This window comes from Pygoscelis adeliae, unplaced genomic scaffold (assembly GCF_000699105.1).
Source record: "Pygoscelis adeliae isolate BGI_AS28 unplaced genomic scaffold, ASM69910v1 Scaffold98, whole genome shotgun sequence".
Lineage (NCBI taxonomy): Eukaryota > Metazoa > Chordata > Aves > Sphenisciformes > Spheniscidae > Pygoscelis > Pygoscelis adeliae.
The window spans coordinates 1,409,571-1,431,698 of NW_008825547.1; the positions used below are offsets into that span (position 1 = coordinate 1,409,571).

Genomic DNA, 22,128 nt, shown 5'->3' on the forward strand with positions numbered 1-22,128 from the left:
CGTTGATGGAAGTTTGGGGGAGGAAGGTGGTAAAAAGAATTTTAAAAGGTTTCATTCCCTTACAGGTAGACCAGGGTGCAAACAGTTATTCAGAAATGAGTCTTTCATGGATGCACTACCAGGCTGAATTCAAAACAAGCTGGCAAACTTGCAGAACTAATTTAAAAATTACATGATACAGCAATTTCAGATGATTCATAAGATGCATCCATGTAAAGAACATACTAATAGTTGTCATTAGCTTGTCTTGATTGACTGTAGTGAAAAGGCAGGTTTGAGCACCAGACAAAGCATGCCACACAACCACCTTAAGGCAGCACGCGGAGTCCTTTCCTGTGCCGTACCTGTTCCGTAAGACAACACACAAAAAACTTCCACCTCCTGGACTGTCAGTCTGGCACCCTTCAGATGTACTAAATTATTAAAAAAGAAAAGTAGGAAAGCTTGTAGTTAATTCAGTGAACTAGAACAGCTCATTCGGAGCACTGGATAAAAAGGTTCTAAAAATATTTTATTTTGCCTGAAATTCAGTGTAAAAGGAAATCAATTTCCCAAATACAAGTCCTTATGGCAAGATTTAGAACTTACTGTAACAAGCATGGCAGTCAATTATGAAATTTCAATGTGAAACTAAGACTATACAAAAATTTTAAGTGCATATTTTTGCAACAAGATATGCATACATACAGGGACATAGGAAAAAGAAAACCAACAAAAAAATCCCAAAACAGGATCCAAGTCTCAAAAAGCCCTCAAGTAACTGAAAAGCACAGAACAAAAATTCTACAGCCGGAGCTCTTCTCTCTGGGATACTACTGCTTCTACTTTCCTCCATTCCTATTTCGGAATTAAAAAAAAAAATAAAGGGCAGAGAAATTACTTATAGCAGTTCTCCCCCACCTCCCCCCAAAAAAACCAAAAACACAGACTAAAGAAAATATACTGTTAACTGAAGTACTATCCCCTGCATCTATTTGGTAAATGAGATAATGAGTGCAGCATAAAACCACTAATGAGCTGATGGGGGGGGAACCCACCAAAATGCACAACTCTAATATTTAATAAATGGATTTTCTTTTGAAAACAGACCAGCAGAATGCCAATAAATGGAAATAAAACCAAGTCTTTCTGGTGAAAGAGCTCCTTTACTGCAAAGGACTAGGCAGTATCCCTTCTTAAGAAGGGGAGAAACTTCAGACCTCACATAACAGAATGCCCCACTAGAAAGGGCTGATTAAGTATTTCTGTGGAGTAGGAACTCTACTAATATTTCATGTATGTACATTTTAAAATTATGAATATACACTGTAGTGTGAGCTTAGTATCTGCTGAGTATTACTTTTGAAATGGAAAAATGTAATCATAGAAACACAGGAATAAAAGAGATGCATTAGTGTGCGTAGTCAAAGTTTTTAGAATAATACCTACCAAATATTCCACTTCACCTAATGTGTTTTTCTAAATGACATTTCAGTTCTGCATATATTTTTGTGGGATCAAATTTTCTTCTACAGTTGCACAGTGCAGGCATTCAGAATAAGTTCCTTATTGTTGGAATATTATTCTATTTACCATTTGACTCAAATCAGTTTAAAATTCAGAAGACATCCAAAAGCTTTCATGCAAGAGTACACCTGTGTGTTAATGTAAATGAAACATCGTTGAGATTTTTTTAATATTCAATACTATTTTAGTATAAGTGACAGTGATTAGAGCTCCTTTTGTGAATATGGGGGTGGGGGTTGCCATTTGGAACGGTCTTTTTTCTTTTTTCTTTTTTTCTTTTTTTTTCTTTTTTTTTTTTTTCATTATGAAGGACCATTGCCTTAGCTTTTTTGGTTATTGCTTTTTTTTCTTTTTTTTTTTTTTTTCTGAAGACCATTCCATTTCTTTATTTTTTAACATCTTAAAGTCATAAGGACTTATATGCAAAGCAGTCATACACTTTATCATTAAAACCCATAGGTAAAATACGTACACAAATCCAACAAAAGGCTAGTACATAGTAAAGCCTAAGCATACTACTATGCAATATTATGAATACATAACTTTAGAGACTTCGGTTTAGTACTGTTATCTATTCATTTCTGAAAACATTCACAAAGATTTTAAATGCAAATTTTCATTCCGTATCTGGAATAGAACAAAAATTATCTATGTTATAACAACTTCTGGTCATTTGTGTTTGACCAATTCGGTAAATTACAAAGAACCCAAAGAATTCCGTAACTTTCTGTAGAACTATGTAATAAAAACATTGCATATGTTCCTAGTATGATGTCTTTAGCAATCATTTACTGAAATGTAACTCAAACATCAATCTCTCAAAACGTATAACCGACCAGCTGCTTTTTAGTCTATATTTGAATCCAACTTCATCACAAAACCCCTTTTAATACGAAGATGCAGAAGTACATTAGGTAATACTAATGCAACACAGGTGCAGTTCTAGCATTGTCATTGATCAGTTGAATCATCTTCTCCATGAACGAGATTCATTATCTTCCTCCTCTTCGTCATCATCTTGAAGCAGCGAGTCATCCACCAAAGATTCTTCCTGAAACTTCAAGAGAAAAACATGATACTCTGTTGATTTTCAACATTTTCTGATGTAAAAGGCAAAATACAAATCCCTGATACTTGCAATTTAATAAAGAACAAATTTATTTTTCAATTGTAAACAATAATGCTTTCAAAAAAGTATGCTGTATGGATATGTATTATATTCATATATTAATAAATGGCAAACGAAACATGTTTTTTTCCTTTTCAGTGGACTTCAAAATGACCAGGACATATGCACCTCATACTTAAATAGCTCTTCTGATTCTTCAGCATATCATTCATGCCCAAGCTGCGATGTTCCCATGAAACTTACGATGCTATACTGAAAACTAATGTTAGTTTTTGCATGTTCACAGTAACTATGCCTGTTTTCATCCAAGAGCTTAATCCACCTGTGCCACAGTATTAAAAAGGTTGAATCTGAGACATTTTGATTTTAACAGCTTAATCAAGCTTAAAACAGATATAAAGATTTAAAAGATCGGGGCAAGGAGACAGGTATTTACAGAAATTTAGACAAAATATATTAATGTATTTTCAATTGCTTTCAGTAACAACACAGTAACTCGACAGACTTCACAAAACCCTGAACATTTCAGGTCGACACTTAACAGGCTTCAGAGAGGCAAAGTTAAAAAAAAGGAAGATAAACAGTGAGTTGTTTTAATTTTTGTCTACATATAGACACAGGGGTGTATATAACTATCCCATCTCAGAACTTTTTTGATGATTGCACCTATCACAACAATTTCCGTACTAGTTAAAGAAAGGACTAAAACACAGGGATATCTTTCCCTAGAAAAGTCTCCCAACTGTTAGATAACCAGTTATGGTCTTCCTTGCTTATTCTTCTTGTCACAGTAATTGTAGTTTTTTGCTACAGAATTTCCAAATTCAACAGGAGGTGTGAAGGTTGATCTGTGAAGTTAGGGAGCCTTCTGGAGAGATGCAAGGCTCTAGGCTGAAGAAAGTCTAGAACTAAGCCATCTCTCTTTCCAGTAGGCTGTTTTACAAGAGGGGGAAACTATTATCTTCATTACTTTTGCCTACAGAAAGTGCATTTTAAAAAGCAGCTCTGTCGACACCTGACCTGTCTGTCAATGAATGCTTGGGTACTCTAAGCCAGACAAAAACACAGAAGCTTTCTGAGGACTTAGCCTCTTCCCCTGGTGTCTAGATGTCCAGCAGGCTAAAATACGACAGTGCTGTCAAAAAGGAGTCGTCCTGGGCAGTGCACAATGCAGAACTCTAAGGTGCACGAGGCTGGCAGTAGGGATAATCAAAAAGCCTGGAACAACTTCCATACAGGGGAACAACTATACGGACTCTCTGGCCTGAAGAGAAAGTAACTGAGGGGAAGTATGACAGGAGTCCATACATATTAAGTGTCTCGGAGAAAGTGAAGAGAGAATGATGGTTTTCTTTTTGATACAAGAGCAAGAGAACATCAAAATTAAACATGCAGGCGGCAGGTCCCATATAAAGATACTTATTCTTAGCACAGATAGTTGAGCAGTAGCATTCCCTGTTGCAGGGCATTACAGATGCTATTCAAATTCCAAAGAAACCAGACAAATTCATAAACACCTATCAAGGACACCTCTGACTCAACAGATCCCCGAACTGCAAACCACTGATGATTAAAAGCTTATTTCTACTTACACGTCTTATACTCTTCCTAGGCATCTGTTGTTGACTCTACTGAGTCAACTCTTTTGTTAGGCACCCAGGTGTAGAACACGTAAGGCATCTAGGAAGATTAGGTGCTTTCATAATTAAATGGCTTCTCACCAGAGATTTTCTACAGCATCCAAGTCCAAAAGACCTACCTCATATTTTCATAAATGGACTAAGAGTCCTGTTTCATTATTAAGAATGTCACTCTGCTGAACAATCTAGCTCCCTTTTTTCTTTTTTTAAAACATCAAGGTACTTAGTTTCACTCAAGTCTTAAGCCTGCTATCCCTCTTTAGCATAGTATTCCTTAGCTGAACTAAAAAGGTAGTTTAGACATGGAAAAATGAAGGAAACCTTTTTTCATGTGTTTACAATAGCTGCTATACAATGAAGTTAAGCAGGTAGCATGATGAAATGTAGGCATGCAGAAACTCAAGACTTTTTACATGTGTAAAGAATGTACAACAAATTCAGGCCACTGAGTCTAAGAACCTTCCCCACCCCCAATCTAATCCTGCGTAAGTGCCAAATTTTAAACAATAAAACTATGTAAAATTTCTTTTATGCAATTGGTTTAACTTCAGCACATGAACATGAAGTTCTTGAACTCACCCATCCGGGAGCTGGGAATCATAACATTATACTTCAAATACTAACTTAACCAAATGCTAGAAGTAATACAAAGCTCACAGAAGGAAAGAATGGCATTTAAATGCAAAATTTCCCAAGGATTATTGAACAGAAATCCCTCATGTAAAGAAATTTGGTGAAGGCTAGGGGGACTAATTCAGTTGTAGAAAATTCAAATAAAATCCAACCTCGTTACACAAAGAAGATAGGAGAGCTACATATATTTGGCTTGTTCTGAAAAATGGGAAAGGGTCAGAGGTAAGTACATCAATCATGTTAAATAATGAAAAAAAAATAATCTGTAAACACTGGGCCAAGTAAGAACCCAGCAACACTATTAACAAAAATATAGGTAATGTTTTTATATTACACACTTGCTATTGCAAAGATTTCAGAAAGCATACAAAAGCAATGAACAGCTAGGGGTTTTGATCCAAGATTAACTCCTATACATTTTCCACAAGAATAATTAGCCAAGGAATGACTGCAGAAAGAGTCCAGAGGCAAATGAAAAGTTAAATTAAAGAAAAAAATCAGATCTCAAGAAAAGTGTTCGAAAAATTGGACATGAGGAAAAATGTCTTTACTGAAAGAGTGGTTAAAAATTGGGACAGGCTGCCCAGGGAAGTGGTTGAGTCACCATCCCTGGATGTATTTAAAAGACGTGTAGATGTGGCACTTAGGGACATGGTTTAGTGGGCATGGTGGTGTTGGGTCGACGGTTGGACTTGATGATCTTGGAGGTCTTTTCCAACCTTAATGATTCTATAGGGGGGGGGGGGGGGGGGGGGGAGAATCTAGAGTAAACAAACATTCAAATAACGAAATTATTTCTTAATAGCAAAAAACCCCCATTACGTCCTCTTTTCACTTAAATTTTGAAAATCTGCAAAGTTTTAGATGAGTCCATCAATTTATGAATTACAGAAAACAGTCTCATGCAGTCTTTTCCCTGAGTTTTCTTTCCGTACCTGATGACTCCTGTTACAGAGAACAACCACCATCTAAAATAGATGTATCCACCCACCACAAACACTTCTCAGCTGACAAAATGTCATCAAGCATCCAGGCCCGAGGTCTTTGTAAATCTGTATTTTCCCTTTGCCAGGGCAGCCAGTGCATGTAGCTTGTTACTATCTTCATTCCCTTTCCCCCACCACCTATACCCCAGAGGTTCCCTCCTACACTCAGTATCTTCAGGTGGGGTTAAAAGATGAACCTCACTGTAGTTCACCTACCAATGAAACTGTACTTTCCTTCCTTTACCCTGCTGATGTGTTTGCGTATCCCTCCACACCCACCCTTCGTTATGCAAAACGGAGAAGTCTCAGTGAAGTAGTTACTCAATGAGATCTCTCAATAACGTAGACTCCTTGCAGCAACAAACATTGCTGTTGGTCTTCACGGGCAATACATCGCTGAAAAAGTGACAAAATACCTAAGATGCTCTGAAGATTCCCCAGTGTAGCCTCTTGTTCACTCACAGCTCATTACTATCTGGCAACGCTTGAGGTTTTCATATACAAGGAAAGTAATATTTAGTAAGTCAGAATGCACAAATGCCTAATACGAATACACAGTGGTGGAGGTAGTCTACCTGTCTTTGGCTGACATGCTAAAAAGAAATTAGCATTTTTGGAGACAGAAAGCAAATAGACAAACTGGCTTTCCTCAGGAAAAAAAAAACAAAGTGAACACTACAAAGTGTAAAAAAACTAACCAAATTTGGTTACATCAAAACAATCTTGTGAAGCTGCTTCTATGGTAGGTTTGCCAAAATATCATAGGAAAAAGGTACAGACAAAATACTATTACCAAGTAAGTCAAGGTGTACTTCTACTTCATCTATTCTGTGGCAGTTATATATATATATATACAGCTAACTGACAGTACATGAATTAGGAAAAAAGATTGCTTGACTTCTTCCCCAAGTGGCATTTATTTTTCAGATTTCACAAACATCGGTATTTTGAGTGTAATGAGTTAAATTCATTAAGAAATGTTGTTCCACTATTCCTACATTAACCAATTAAGGTTATTTGGACAAGGCTTTAATCTCTTTCATGCACCACGATGAAGACTAACAGTCAGCAGGGGTACTTTAAATGTCTGAATGAAGTTAGTAAATGCTCTAAATTATTCCTTCACCTGTATCCTCCAAGCCATATCTCTCTATAAAGGAAAATTAGATTCTGAAATTTGATCTTCTAAGAAATTAGTGCCTGAAGTAGATGGTACAAAACCCCATGTTTTGGACAAAATCTCTCTCTCTCAAACCCACCCATTCCATTTTGTAGATTATATCCTCTAGAGTTTTTTGTTGTGTAAGAAATGAAACATTTCTGCAAGGAAAAGTATAGTATCTGGACTTTCAACAGCCTATAACACAGGAAAGGTATTTATAGATAAATCCACTTTCTGATTTCAAAACATGAGTTGGAATCAAAAATAGAAGTATGAATCAACAGATCATTTTCTTTTGAAAAAGCTACATTATTTCATCTTAAAAAACAAAAATGAAAGGGAAAAAAAAGAAAAAGCAAGCTTACTTCTTCCTCATCAGGTTCAGCTTCTTCTGTTTCAACAGCTGACATACTAGCAACAGGCTTGTTCCATGCCAACTTTAACTCCTGTCCTTTGAAACGAGATCCATGAATTGCAGCCTAAAAGAAGTTTAAACATTTTAGTCACGTATTTCTTTGTCAGGGGAAAAATTAACTTCAGTAATACTTAAATGCCAGAAATAAACCAACAGCCTGCTTTTTCAAAAGAAAATCCAAGTTGTGATATGTTCATACTGAATTACTGTTAATAGGTTAAAACAAGACAACTTCATTCACTGCACATGGAATTCACATATCCTTTCAGGAAATGATCAAAATATATTCAGAAGAAAATAAGCTTTGAAAACCATAAAGCATTTGGTGATGTGGATAACATACTGAACCAACACCTTCCTGGTTTTTAATATTATCTTGATGAGTTCTTCACCTTTCAAAGATGGACACAAAACTGTTACTGTATAATTTACTGGAAGTAGTAAGACATCCCACAAATACAAATGATTTAATATATTTTAAAAAAACCCCAAAACCCAAACAACTAAAAAAGCTCCTTTGAGATTACAACTTAATCTACTGGAAAACGTTCCACTTCCTGTAAAGCCGTTGTAATTGAAATGTAAAAATTTTTAACTTATGGGATATTCATGCCTTTCTAAGTACCAGCTGCATTAAGTGGCTGCTTTGGAAATAGTATGTTCAAATTAAAGTAACATGAATGAGCATAAATCAGCGTTAGCAACAGTCCGAAATAACCGTCATGGTCACAAAAGATTTATAGTACAATCTGAAAGCACAGCATAATGTGAAATGTAGAAACAATTACATGTTCAATGACATCTGAACATGAATTGTGTGATATTAAAGTCCCCAGGTATAAATTTTAAATCTGTACATATAAATTTATGATAAATTTAAAAGATTCTATGCTTATTAAAATGCAGCTCAGGAGCTTTTTGTCCATGGTCTCATCACAATGTCACAGAACTAGAATTTTTAAAAGTACTTATACGTGACATTTAGGTCCAGAAACAACTTGTAATCTTTGGAAGAAATTACTACTACATAAAAATGCAACATTTTACAATAGGGAATCCTCCTCTTCCTTCCAGGCTAGAACATATATGGTCATAAAGCTTAGGCCTATTTTCATTTAAGAGGGTAAAATATTAGTTGCATTTACATCACAATTGGCCTCAACAGAGGTTTTTAATGATTACGTTCTACAACTTCTCCAATTGCCAGTCTTAAAAGTCTGCTTTAGTAGTAAACACAGAAATTCCAGTGGAAATATATTTAAGTACATCTTTAAGGAAAATACGGATTTTACTAATTTGATCAAACACAGTTTTCATAAATTTTTAATTTAAAAATGAAGGTGCAATTAGACACAAAGTCATTCGACAATTAGAAGTTTTAATGCTAACCAGAATGTGGACATCTCACACATCGATCATGAATTCTGACCCAGGCAAAACATCCCCACTTTCCGGAGCATATTCTGAACTTCACTTTGGATACAGCTTGAAAACTCCACCTATTCTATTTGAGACTGATTGAGGAAAAAAATACTGCTTTTCAAATGCAGTGAAATGCATCATAAATTTAAAGAAAAAAGAGAGAAAAGGAGAGCACGCGAGAGAGAGAGAGAAAAGGAGAGCGTGCAAGAAGGAAGGGGGAGGAAAGAGAGAAAAAAGGAAGGGGGAGGGGGGAGAGAAAAGGTGCGCGAGAGAGAAGGCAAGGGGGGGGCAAGAGGGGGCGGGCGAGAGAGAAGGCGAGGGGCGAGAGAGAAAAAGAGAGAGAGAGAGAGAGGAAAGAGAAGTACATAATGTTGACTTCAACCTTTCCACCAAACATATCTCCCTTCTCCCCCTGCCCACATCTTTCTTCATTCTCTGCACTACCTTCTTTTTCAGGTGCTTCCTATTGCTACACTTCTGTGTTTGGTTCCAAAATACTACCATTCCCTGCTTTTTGGGTACAGAAATCTAGCTAAGGCTGAAATGATTCTCCATGCCAATTTTTAGGCAAAACAAGTTATAACACTAAAGCTGTACTTTGCTGATAAACAAGTATCTGTAGTAAGATACTGTCAAGATCCTTGTTGTGAATCATACTGCACCTGGGAGAAGTAAAGACTTTATTTGGACAGTCCATAAAAACAGATTATTGTTCTAAGTGAACTATTTTTATTTTCAGAGAAGCAGAAGTTCCTCTCAATACTTAGAATATTTCCTATGTAAACGACATCAAAGAATATGAAGTTGCAAAATGAAGTACCCAATGTCAGGAAACACCAGAACTAAAATTCCAACCTTAATTCAGTCCACTTGTGAGTAAACCAATTGTGACAGCTTTTATCTGCGAACAGGTATTTCTTACTCTCCACAGAACTTTTGTTCACTGTTGAACTGTGTTTCTTCAATACAGTTGTACAGCACTGTTTTTCCCTATCAGTCAGTATACACTATGTACCATTAATTACACTTCCTTTTTTACAGAATAATTACAATCTCTCTACAGTTAGTGCTCATCATTACTATATCTAAGAGTTTCACAAACAAAACTTCTATGTTTCTGTGAAACGTTTGGCACATGCATCAAATTGTTTCTGAAAATGTTAACCATAATCATACTGTTACGTGTTAAAAACTATTGTCATTGGCTTAATTTGCACTGTAAGTATCAGTATTTCTGTCAACCAGGTTACTGGTGTCTCAAGATAAAGCGCACAAAAAAAGAAGAGTCTGGCCAGGTATGAAAATCGTGTTCAAGTAAACTCCACAGATGAACTTGTGCAAAAATAGAAACTTCGTGCAAAATATAAATATAAAATGAAATCTTTCCATACAACCATACCATAAATGAATCCATTCTTTCTGAAGTCCCTATTATTTTCAGGATACTCCTTTCCAACAGTGACGCAAGGATTTTAAAGAAAACAAGATCATTTGCAGAACAACTATGGTCGTTACTTTGCGCAGGTTCACACACTGCCTACAACATGGACTGAATAAGGCTGAGCCAAATGTATAAAGTCCTAATGATCCATATGTAAGGATGCTGAATTACAATATACCTCAACTCTGGATTTTAGTCTCTAAAAGTCACTTCTGTCATTCTATACTTCTGTAATTTCCTAGATTTCCAAGAAATATGCTAAAAAAGGAAAAAAAAGGGGGGGGGGGCGCGGAGAAAATCCCATCACATCAAATCACATTTATACTATCACAGGTTTTCAGGCAAAGGTAAATCCAACTGATCCCAAACAAAATATATAGGCTCACTCTGCAGGATGCCAGTGAAATTTCAGGCAGACTGTGAGGGTACGAAGTCTTCAGGTGAAAATAACTGGCAATTAAATAAAGATAAACCATGACATCCAGCTATCAATTCCCAAGTGTTTCTCTTAATTTCTCTCTTATGTCCTGTACTTGAACTTGCTATAAACATCCTCATTTCCTAAGGATTTCAGTAATATGCTGGTTCTGACAAATTTGTTTAATCTAGAATTAAACTTTTGTGTCAAGACTTCTTTTAAAATGTTTTAAAATAATTAGCAGTATTAAATTTAATCATACACAGAAGTATAATGTAACTACAAAGTAGCTGAATGTTGCAGAGTATTTTCAACAAAGACTATACTCACAGCTTCAGCTTCTGCTCTTGTCTTAAAGGTAATCACCGCATGAAGAGAAGAGTCATCTATCTGGCAATCTTCAATTTCACCATATTGCTTTTAATAAATAAATAAATAAAAAAGCTTAGTGAAATAGTTCTCCACCTCTAAAAATGCTGTCCTAAATCAAATGCCCTCAAAAATCATATAAAATTAGAATAGTGTACCTTTCACAGCCTTAATGCCAATCAGAGTACTTGTCCTTGCAAGGAATACAGTTACTTTTACTTGCATTTCTAAAACACAAAAATGCTGTAGTCTCTGGATTTCCTGATTGTAAACATACAGGTATGAAGTAAAATTATGACAGAAAAAGAAGTTCTTCTGCTTCAATACTTCTCTCTTGATCAAAAAGAAGGGATCTTGAGATGATTCCATCAGTCTATTATGAAACTCTTCCACAAAAAGATTTGTTAGACACAGGGACTGTAGAAAAAGCTTCAAAACTTAACTTGATTTCAGCATCTTAAGAACCTGACCCATCTATTCCTGTAATGGTCTCTATGGTATTGCTACCTTTAATGCTGCCATCACTGTAAGCTGCAATGCCCAACATATCTGTACAGGTGGAGTGCACTGCTGATGTGCAGAGTTGTGATATCATATCACAGAAACAGAAATACAGCTCAGTGCATTTCCATGGAATTTGGAGCAAGTTTAAAAACAGCAAATGCACAACCTGCAAAATGAAATAATTAACATTTTTTCTCAGTGCTATACTACTAACACTGTGACTAGAATTGTATTTGCTGATGCTAATAAGTTCTTTTTGGTTAATATTTTTGTTTGTTAAAGACAGTAAGTTTAATACTCCCTGCAATAAAACCAAAGTATAAGAAAATGCTAAGTTCTGAGCAAATTTATGACCATAAACTGACTGCACACAGCAAGCTTTTACCAGTGACAGATTCTCTGTCTTCATTTTTATATTCTTTGCAGTCAGTAAGAGAAGTACATAATAAAATGCAAAATGTGAAAGGTGACCAGCAAAATTTACTTTAGCAATATTCCTAAGGCAGGCTAAATCACAGTATCATGCTGTAGGTTAAAAATAAGTTTTTTCTTATACTCGTCACTGAAACTGGACTCAGAAATGTCCTATGGTTGACCAAGTGGATTATATTGCTTCATTTTAAATTTTTATGTTCTTAGTTTTACACCAAAAATTTGTAAAGTCATTGCTCAAATATTCAGTCCATCATAGATCTCTATAGAAAGCACTTTTGTTCCCCTTAAATACACACACACACATATATATAGGTATGTATAACTGTTTGGTCTGTCATTCATCTCTATAGAAATTAATTTTGTTCCCCATATGGGTATGGTGGTTCCCTTTTTGTTCCCCTATATAGGTATGATGCGGTGTATTTAAGGGGAACAAAATATATACATACATTTATGTATGTATATATATAGAGCTCCAGGAAACACGACACCTTAAAAAAACCCAGTATAATAGTGGCGGGTTTTTTTGTTGTGGGTTTTTATAAATTTATGTTGATTTCTCACTTTATTATATTTGCACATAAAAATTTGCTAAAAAGTATGTACGTCAATTTATCTTTTAGACTAAAAAACAGGAAAAAAAAAGTAGAAAAAGCTCTGACTTCTTACGCTTACAAGAGATGAAGAAACAGAAACCTTTGGCTGCCCTGCCAAGATCTACATATAGTTGCACAATTCTCATCTTGATTCTTAAATTCAGAAAGTTAGGCAAAAGCATTGAAAAACTTCAGTGAAAATTTTCATTAAGCACTTGTTAAGATACTTCAGTAAAGATAAACAGACTTCAGGTATTGAAAGTTTGGCACTGACTCAGTCTTTGTTCTCACCATCCAGTTACTTTATCCTTCCTAAATATTTGTAACAATTTTACATATATCCTGAACAAATAAATATTGTAAGTTATTACTTTATATTCTCAATTTCCTTTCTTTTTAAGAAAAAAACCCAGCCTTGTAAATGCTATGCGATTACAGTTATAACTAGTTGAATCAATGGTGTAATTTCTCTTTGTTTCACCTTTTTCTGATGCATCCTCTTTTTCCATGAACAGGTATATCATGTTAAAGATTCATTCCTAAACAGTATTTCCAGATGAATTTAATCAAGAGAAAACAAGTCATTCAATAGAAGAATGTCATCCAAAGAACAGAAAAAGTGAAATTGCCACATACCGCAAAATGAGGAAGAAGATCTTCTCTATCACTTTCTGTAAATGCAGAGATTTCTAATGCCCTAGGTCGATGATCCACAACTGCATGCACAGGAACTCCTCTGCCTCTACCCCGGCCTCGTATTCCTCTACCTCTGCTACGTGATGCACCCCGACCTCTTGCATGAACCCCTCTACCACGAACTGAAGAAAGAATCCCTCGTTTGGCAGCCTAAGATGTTTATACATAACATATTGATGTATTAAAATTCATAATCTAAATAGACAAAATTAAAAAACACATTTTCTGATGTTTCCTAAAAACACATCCCCAAACAAGCCTCAGAAAGAGCAGCTTACAGGTCTTAAAATAGCAAAAGGTGAACATGTTAATGACATTAAAAAGCTAATAATGTTATTATTAACAGATCAAAAATAGCATGGAAATTGGAAAAAAAGAACCAAGTATTAAAAACAGATATCAAAAGAGCCCTCACCTGTGAGGATAATTCCTCATAGGAGAAAGGAACTGCAGTGCAGCTTTTGAAATTTCATTAACAAATTTTCTTGATGTGGTGACTAACTACTTAATTTGTCTCTTTATCTTTGTCTCTTAATTTGTCTCTGAAAGTCCAGCCAGGACTTTTATTCTGACCAGAATTAATCCAGCATAATAGCTTTTGGCCACAGAATTGTGAGGTATGAAACAGAAGCTCTAACAAGCACCTCCAAGGACAAAGTATTCGCTAAAAATTTGGCTCTACATACTCCCTAATTTCCATTCCCACAGTATCTGTGTATCCCTTCTAAAGAACTGGCATGCACTCTCCAAGGGAAGTCAAAAGGCCGATGACAGTATTTCTGACAGCCATTTAAAAAATAATTCGCAATAGTTATTTTAAGTTTCAAAAAAGCACTTTCAAGGGTTTAATTTCAATGTTTATAACAAGAATAAAAAAAAAAAATCTTTTCAAACCCAAATAGATCTGATGTAGGAATCAAATGTTAAATGAAATCACCATAACAACGCTTTTAACATATCCTACACTGTTTACAGCTCAAGCACTGATAGCACTACTTTAAGGCATGCCAGTGATATCACCCACAAGATCAATCTGTTATGGCTTTATTCATGAAATTATTCAGATAATTTTACAATAGTATATAGTTCACTTTTTATTTTTTATAAAGATAATCCTGCGGGGGTTTTTTTTTTAAACATTTTTAAGTGGTTAAATGAATAATCCAGAAAACTAAAGATTATGCTGACTCAACAATCAAGCTGTACACTGTTTGGGTTTTCTCACAGTAAAATCAGGGCCACCTGGAACAGAACAGTGGGTTATGAGCCACAGAACCAACACATGAATATCGTGGGAGTTAAAGTCACAAAGACAATGTGTGAATAAAAGTTTTTCTAAAGAATTTGTAAGAATGCTGAAGAATCAAACAAACATCAAGGGGAAAAAACCCCCGTATCCTTCTTGTAAATTATACAAGGGATACATCCATGCTGTTTCTTGAAACATACTGGTGTGCTTTACTAATAACCCTGTTTTTCTCAAACTACTTTGATCAGTATATGCTAAAGGCCTCAGAATATTCGTTTTACTAGCAAAAATTATTTTCCTGAAAGACCTACAATTTTTTTTTTCCAACTTGAAATACAGACTCAATGAGAGATCGAGTAGGATTAGCACACTCAACTACGGTGTAAGTTTATCTTGAACAAGCACCTACTTTTGTACTGCTATTTTACAGATCATTCAATTCACATACTTTCTAAAATGTACAATTTATAAATAAGCTTTCAGTACACCTATGAAATATTATTCACCATCAGAATATATATTGTTAACATAAGCTTTTATGTCGTCTGTATTCAGTTGGCTTGGCTTATTAACAAACCTATTTTCACAATTACCAAAGCTGCATAACAACTTAGTTTTAAAGTAAGATTTTAATGCAACTTAGCCGTACGTATGTGCACTGTGTTCATATGTAGTTATACATAAGACATGACCAAACTTCATTAAGACAAGAGGGATTTAAGCCACACAGCAGCCTGCTTAACAGCAAAAAGAGATATAAGATTATCATGCAATTAAGTAGATATTACACAATCATATAGGCAAGACAGTGCAATATAACACAGAACAACACCCACAGCATTCAGAATTTCTAAAATAAGATATAGATATGAAGAATCTCGCACAGCCTTATGAATTCTTTTAAAAGCAAGTACTTTAAGAAAAAGCATGTTTCTATACATTGAACACTTCCTGAAACATTGTATTTGCTTTTGCTAAGTCCTCCTTCTCATGAAACCAATGCTGTAATACTACTTTTGGCACTTCAGCCTTTTTGGTTAATCTCATTAAGAGGATGCTAACACTTAAGAATAAAAGATCAAGCAGTGTTTTTTAACTCTTCTGTATCAAACACAAAACCACTTACAGGCAACAATTTAAAAACACTCCACGCTCTCAAGAAAGTATTACTACCACAAATCTATAAAATATCATGTCATGTAAACAGTTACAGAATTTAAATAGATTAGCAATCAAAATTAAAGACAATACTATTCCTCTACCTTGGTGGAATTCAGAAACTGATTTTTTAAAATATTATTGCTAAATGCCTCCATCTACATGCAACTTAATATTGCGCTCTGGAAAAAATAGTTTATGATATAATACACAAGCTAACAAACATATATGAAAATATTTGATTAAAAGTTAATTGCTACAAAAGAAGAGACAAACATACTTCCAGCTGTAGCTCTGTATATTTTCGTCTTAATTCAGTAACTTCCTCCCCAGCTTGCATCTTCTTGTATAAATCCAGTTCAGTATCTAGTAACTCTTTCTGCATCTAAGAAATTGTTATGGTAAATTATTAGTTCCACAGTTCACATTCTCTACTGAGGAAACACTTTTCCGATAAAACCCAAGAATCTATTGCTATGCTCCTATCAGTAGGCTATTTCAAAAATACACAGCGACTTAAGGATTGGCCAGCGCTGGCCTCCAGGTAAGGAAGAAGTCTGCCACATCACCTCTATCTGGAAAACAAGTTCCTAGAAACTCTAAGGAAAGGGAATTTGAAAACTAGAAGCTGTAGTGAAATTTTAAAAACTTAACCAAGTTGTGGCTTATTAATTCGGATCACAGCTCTAACTTTGCAGGTATACTGCTTACTACACTAGGTTTCCACCTTCAAAAACAAAACAAGCACAAGCTTAGGAGCCTTCTTGGCGAGAGAAAACTTCAATGTGTAGTAGTATGTTTCTGAACTTGGTGATGTCAAAGCTTTTAGACCACCACACAAAGCCAAACCCAATGGAATTTTTTCTAAACTAGAGATAACACAAAATAGAAAATGCAAAATTATATGGTGGTGGTGATGAGATAAAAAGGGATTCTACAAAAAAAAAGCAGTACAATTATGAATGAATACAAAATCTATAATCAGTAATGAGAAAAAGCATTTAAGTTTATCATAATTCCATAATGCAAAAAGCACAAATGGTAGTTCTGTTCAGACCACAGTAGAAAAAACACAGTAACAAGACCTCTGCTAACAAAAGGTTGGTCTCTGATGCACCCGGAGTTGCCTTCCAGCACACGGTACCTTAAAAAAAATTATTAGAAAGTTCAAAAATATATATGAAACTGAAAGGTGTCTCTGAACCCGAATTTAGACATGTTCATTGCAACCACTGAGGTGCAGGTGCTGGTACAGGTGCAGGAAAGGGCTTTATGTGACCATGAAAATTTTATTTGAAGTCCTGTTCCAAATTGGAAGCTTTTTTTTTTTTTTTTAAATGGAAAAAGCAGCAGCCAAATGTTCCAGTGACATCACAAATGAAGGATAAAATTATAGATGATTGTGAAACAGTTTTACATTTACACCCGTTGATTCAAAACCACAGCATGTAATGTATTCAAAGGCTGGTTGTCAAGAGATGAAGGTTTCGCAGTTGTGACAGTTGGAAACCAAGTATCACCACTGAATGATAAAGAAGGGCTTTTTTTGTTTCTTTGTTTTTTCCTGGAAGCTTTAAAAGAAAAAAAGCTGGATTATTCAACTGGCAACTTCAACCTGAACCCCTTTCAGCCCCATTTTATCATCTACAGCAACCACAGAAAAAAAAAAAATCCCTTATTTCCTGTATAATGGTTTTCAAAGTTTTCAAAATTGGAAACAGTGTTTTTCTCAAATCCCACTGTCTTGCAACACATCAATGACACGGCAAAACAACCACTTCTGAAGTTTAATAATGACCAGCAGTTAGAACTCACAAAGCAGCCAGTGACGTGGATGTCATAAAGAAAGTCTCTAGACTTTTGAGGTTTATTTCTAGTGCTCTTAATGAAGACTTCCCGTTTACAGAGCTGTGCCAGCTCTCAAGGAGAAAATACCTCCTTCAAGACATACCAAGAAGCAGCAAAGATTTCTACACTCAGGGGGAAGAGTATTTTGTAATCTCCATGAACTGGAACAAGACAAAAATAGGTAAAGGTAATGGCACAGCCACACGGGCCTCATCTACCTAATGCTTCAAGTTTGCAGGGTCTTCTGAGCTGCCCAGGTTTTAAACACTAAGAAAATGCAAAAGAACCTAGAGCAAAGTCTTTCGGAAAATTGTCAAAGTTGTAAATTTTAACTGTTAACTCCTCACTTCCACAAAGGTCAGATGGGACTGATTGTTTTCTCTCTTTCAAGTGTTAACAAAATAATGCTTACAGATAATGCACAATCTCCCTGAGAGGAAAGCTGTCAATAAAATCAACTTTTCTACAGTTTGGATATTTTGTCCATTATGAAATGGGTTTGCTTAAAATGTTTCTTCACTTTCCATATTACAAAGGAAATGGAAAACCAGCTCAAAAACTTCATTAAAACTGTAATTCAAATTAGCATATCACCTCACTTTACTAAGTAAAACCAACCATCACACAAAGGAAGTGGTGGACCAGGTTGCCAAGCAAAGAGTGATGTGGGCAGAAGAGATCTCAAGATCAACAAAACTGGGTTGAAGGGGGATTCCACCTCAAGCATACACATACCAATCCACATAAATGAGGGAGGGCCTACAGAACAGTATCACAGGGGAAGATCTCATTTCTTTTCTGGGAAATCAGTGCCTCTCTGAAGAGCCTGTACACTAATACACACAACATGCGAAACAAAAGAGGAGGAATTAGATGTCTGTGCGCAGTTACAGGGCTACAATCTCACTGAGACTACAGAAACATCGTAGGAAAACTCACACTACTGGAGTGCTGCAGTGGACAGATACGGTCTCTTACGGAAGGACAAGCCAGGATGGCGAGGAGTGGGAGTTGCCCTTTATGTGACAGTGCAGTATGGACGCAAAGAGCTCTGCCTGGGTACAGATGATGAGCCCGTCAAAAGTTTATGAGTCAGGATTAAGATGGCAGACCAATGCGGGTGACGTTGCAATGGGTGTGTACTACACACTGCCTGACCAGGTAAAAGAAGTAGATGAGGCCTTCTTCAGACAATTGGAAGAAGCCTCCTGTTTGAAGACCCTGGGCCTGGATATCTACTGGAAAGGCAGGATGATTTTCAAGAATCACATCCTCCAAGTTCCAGAGCGTGCAGGAAATAAAGCAAAGGTGGCAGGAGGCCTGCTGGGATGAACAAGGAGCTCCTAACAAAACTTAAATCCAAAACCAAGGTGTACAAGAGATAGAAGCAGGGTCAGATCACAGAAAGAATATAGAGAAACTGTCTGAGCATGCAGGTACTGGTTTGGAAAACCAAAGCTCATGTGAAGTTGAATCTGGCAAGGGGGGTGGGGAACAAGAAGAAACGCTTCTGCGGGCCTAGCAGCAGCAAAAGGAACCCTATGCTGTGAAAAATGTGGGCTGAATGTGAACGGGGACCCTGGCAACAAAGGACACAGGAACAGTCAAGGTACTCAATACCTCCTACTCCTTAGTCTTTACTGGAAAGACTTGCCTCCAGCAATCCCAGATCCTGAGACCAGTGGAAAAGCCTGGAGCAAGGAAGACTTACCCTTGGTAGAAGAGAATCAAGTTAGGAAACATTTAAACAAACTGGACATACACAAATACCTGTGACCCAATAGGACACAACCGTAAGTACTGCGGGAGCTCGTTGATGTCATTGCAAAGCCAATCTCAATTATCTTTGAAAGGTCATGGCATTTGGGGGTGGTTCCTTGGGACTGAGAAAAAGCAAACGTCACCCTGATCTTCAAGAAGGGCAAGGAGATCTGGGGAACTACATGCTGGTCAGCCTCACCACAATCCCTGGGAAGATGAAAGAGCAAATAATCTTGGAAACCATTTCCAAGCATATTAAGAACAAGAAGGTGATTGGGGAAAGGGAAGGAGAAATCATGCTTAACCTTAACAGCCGTCTACAATGAGATGACTAGCTTGGTGGACAAGAGCAAAGTAGTGGAAGTTGTTTATCTTGACTTCAGTAAGGTGTTCGATGCTGTCGCCCACAACATCCTCACAGCCAAAAGGATGACATGCTAAGTAGGCAGGAAGACAGTGAGATTGACTGAAAACTGGCTAAACTGCTGGGTTCAAAGCATTCTGATCAGTGGCACAAAGTCCAGCTGGAGACGTGTCACTACTTGTGTACCCCAGCAGTCAATACTGTTCAACATTTTCATTAGCAACCTGGATGGTAAGAGAAAGTGTGCCCTCAGCAAGTTTGTGGACAATACAAAATTCTGAGGAGTGGCTGCCACACCAGCTGGTTGCGTTTCCATTCAGAAGGATCTTGACACACTGGAGAAATGGGGCAGGAGGAACCTCCTGCATTTCAACAAAGGGAAATGCCAAGTCCTGCACCTGGGGAAGAATAACCCCAGCCACCAGTAGAGGTTGGGGGCTGCCCACATGAAGAAGACCTCAAGCGTCCTGGTAGCAGAGAAGAAGTTGAACATGAGCCAGCAATGTGTCCTTGTGGCAAAGAAAGCTGACAGACTCCTGGGCTGCATTAGGAAGACCAACACCACCAGGTCAAGGGAGGTGATCCCTCTCTACTCTGCAATGGTGAGGCCACATATGGAGTGCTGTGTCCGGTTCCAGGCTCCCCAGCTCAAGGGAGACACGCTGGAAAGACTCCAGCGAAAGGCCACAAAGATGATTAAGGGACTGGAGCGTCTACTACTATGAGTAGAAGCTGACAGAGCTGGAATTGTCTGACTTCAGGATGAGAAGGTGGCAGGCGGATGGGACCTTATCCATGTGTATAAATACCCAGTGTGGATGAGTAAAGACGACACCCAGACTCGTCTTAGTGGTGCCTGGTGATGGAACAAGACAATCCCCAGAAATCCCTTCCATTCTCAACCATTTTGAGCAATTTTGTGTTATTGGACTATTTTCTTGCCCACTCTAAGAACTTACTGGACCACTCTCAAGGTAAAATAACTGTCATGGGTTAAAATGCTGCATTCACAATTCTCTAGTCAAGAATTTACCAAGTTTTCACGATGCGACTTTCTTCTTCATTCCTATGGGTCTGGATTCTTTCCTTGCATGTGATGAAACCGTTATTCCTGGACCAAAACTGTTATAAACTATTCTTCCTGTTCAAATTTATGAAGCACTTGTACACCACCAGCAGAAGAGTATTTCTCAAAAACATGAGGCTTTAACAATCAAATGCAGCTTTGAAAATATTGCCAATTTCTAGGACTTTTATTGTTCAAATTCTCTTTACAGGTAGGTAACTTCCTCCAGACCTCTCAGAAAAATTGTCTCACCAAACAACATCCACTCTCTTTCAAAAACAACAAAAAAATCTTGTCTCTATTCTCCAAAAAAAGAGGAATTTAATCTTATTATGGCAGTGTCTGAATTCTGGGATTGTTACAGTTAGTTCCCCCTCTAAAACACAGTAGAGTATTCCACTGCAACTGAAGTTGTTTTAAGAGGTATAAACTGACTTCCAGAAATTATAATCTATGTCCACTTTCACGATAAAAATATGCTGCTTCAACTTTGTCTGGACTGACAAACAACATAAGAAGCTACAGTGAGTACATACAGGTCATTTCAGCATTACTTTTTGATATTTCTCTTCAAAACTGCACATCACTGTAATTTACACTGCAGTTACTTTTAACGCCTATATTTCTATGTAAAATAAAGCAGTAGAAATGCTCTTTCACACTGAAAACTAATGATCCATTTAAATTAAATCTGGGTTGTAATGTTACACCAGCTTTTTAAAACAGAATCCCAAAACATTAGAAGAGAAGACTAAGTATTCTGAAGATTTAAGAACTGAATGAAAACAGCAAGAAAAGATCAAGGCTTTTTGTCTTCTACTGGAAAATACACTGTACAAAAATCTGCTCTTTTGTTAGTCCGCACTTCCTCACTTGATAAAGCAACAAAAGCTTATAGTGTATTTAAAAGAACACATTAATCACCTTGTGACCTGCTTAAGAGCAAACACTTCTATAAAAAGCAAAATACTGCATTTTAAAAAGGTAATATAAATTGCATCTTTAAGCAGCTGGGAAACTAGTTATAGCCATAAACTAACAAGAATGATAGCAGAGAAGGAAAACTCCTCTCACAGGTACAACCCAAACATGGGTAGCTAGATCAAAGGAAAACTGACCAGTATAATCTTCAATCTAAAAAGCTTGATATATTGAAAAATTTCAGTGACATAAAAAACCTAGAAAATTATATGTATCGGTACAGTAGTCAAGTAGTTTCATGAAGCAGTTTGTTTTGTGTATTAAACCTGACCAGAAGATATGTTTTACATAATTATAATCCTTTTGCATAAGAAATACTATTTTCATGATTTCTATTAAAAGTTTAAGA

General features: G+C 36.5%; 1 protein-coding gene across 3 annotated transcripts in view; it reads right to left on the reverse strand.

The window, feature by feature from the left end:
- Window positions 1–1,857: 1,857 nt before the first annotated feature.
- The window catches only part of RBM26 (RNA binding motif protein 26), a 58,582-nt gene continuing 38,311 nt past the window's right edge, over window positions 1,858–22,128 (reverse strand). For all 3 annotated transcript variants that reach the window (XM_009332045.1, XM_009332046.1, XM_009332044.1), the window contains 5 exons: window positions 16,040–16,144; window positions 13,293–13,502; window positions 11,083–11,169; window positions 7,422–7,535; window positions 1,858–2,563 (listed from right to left, as the gene is read on the reverse strand). In XM_009332045.1, the coding sequence (XP_009330320.1) occupies window positions 2,474–2,563; window positions 7,422–7,535; window positions 11,083–11,169; window positions 13,293–13,502; window positions 16,040–16,144 (606 nt within the window). In that variant the 3' untranslated portion in view covers window positions 1,858–2,473. The remainder of the gene's footprint in view (window positions 2,564–7,421; window positions 7,536–11,082; window positions 11,170–13,292; window positions 13,503–16,039; window positions 16,145–22,128) is intronic.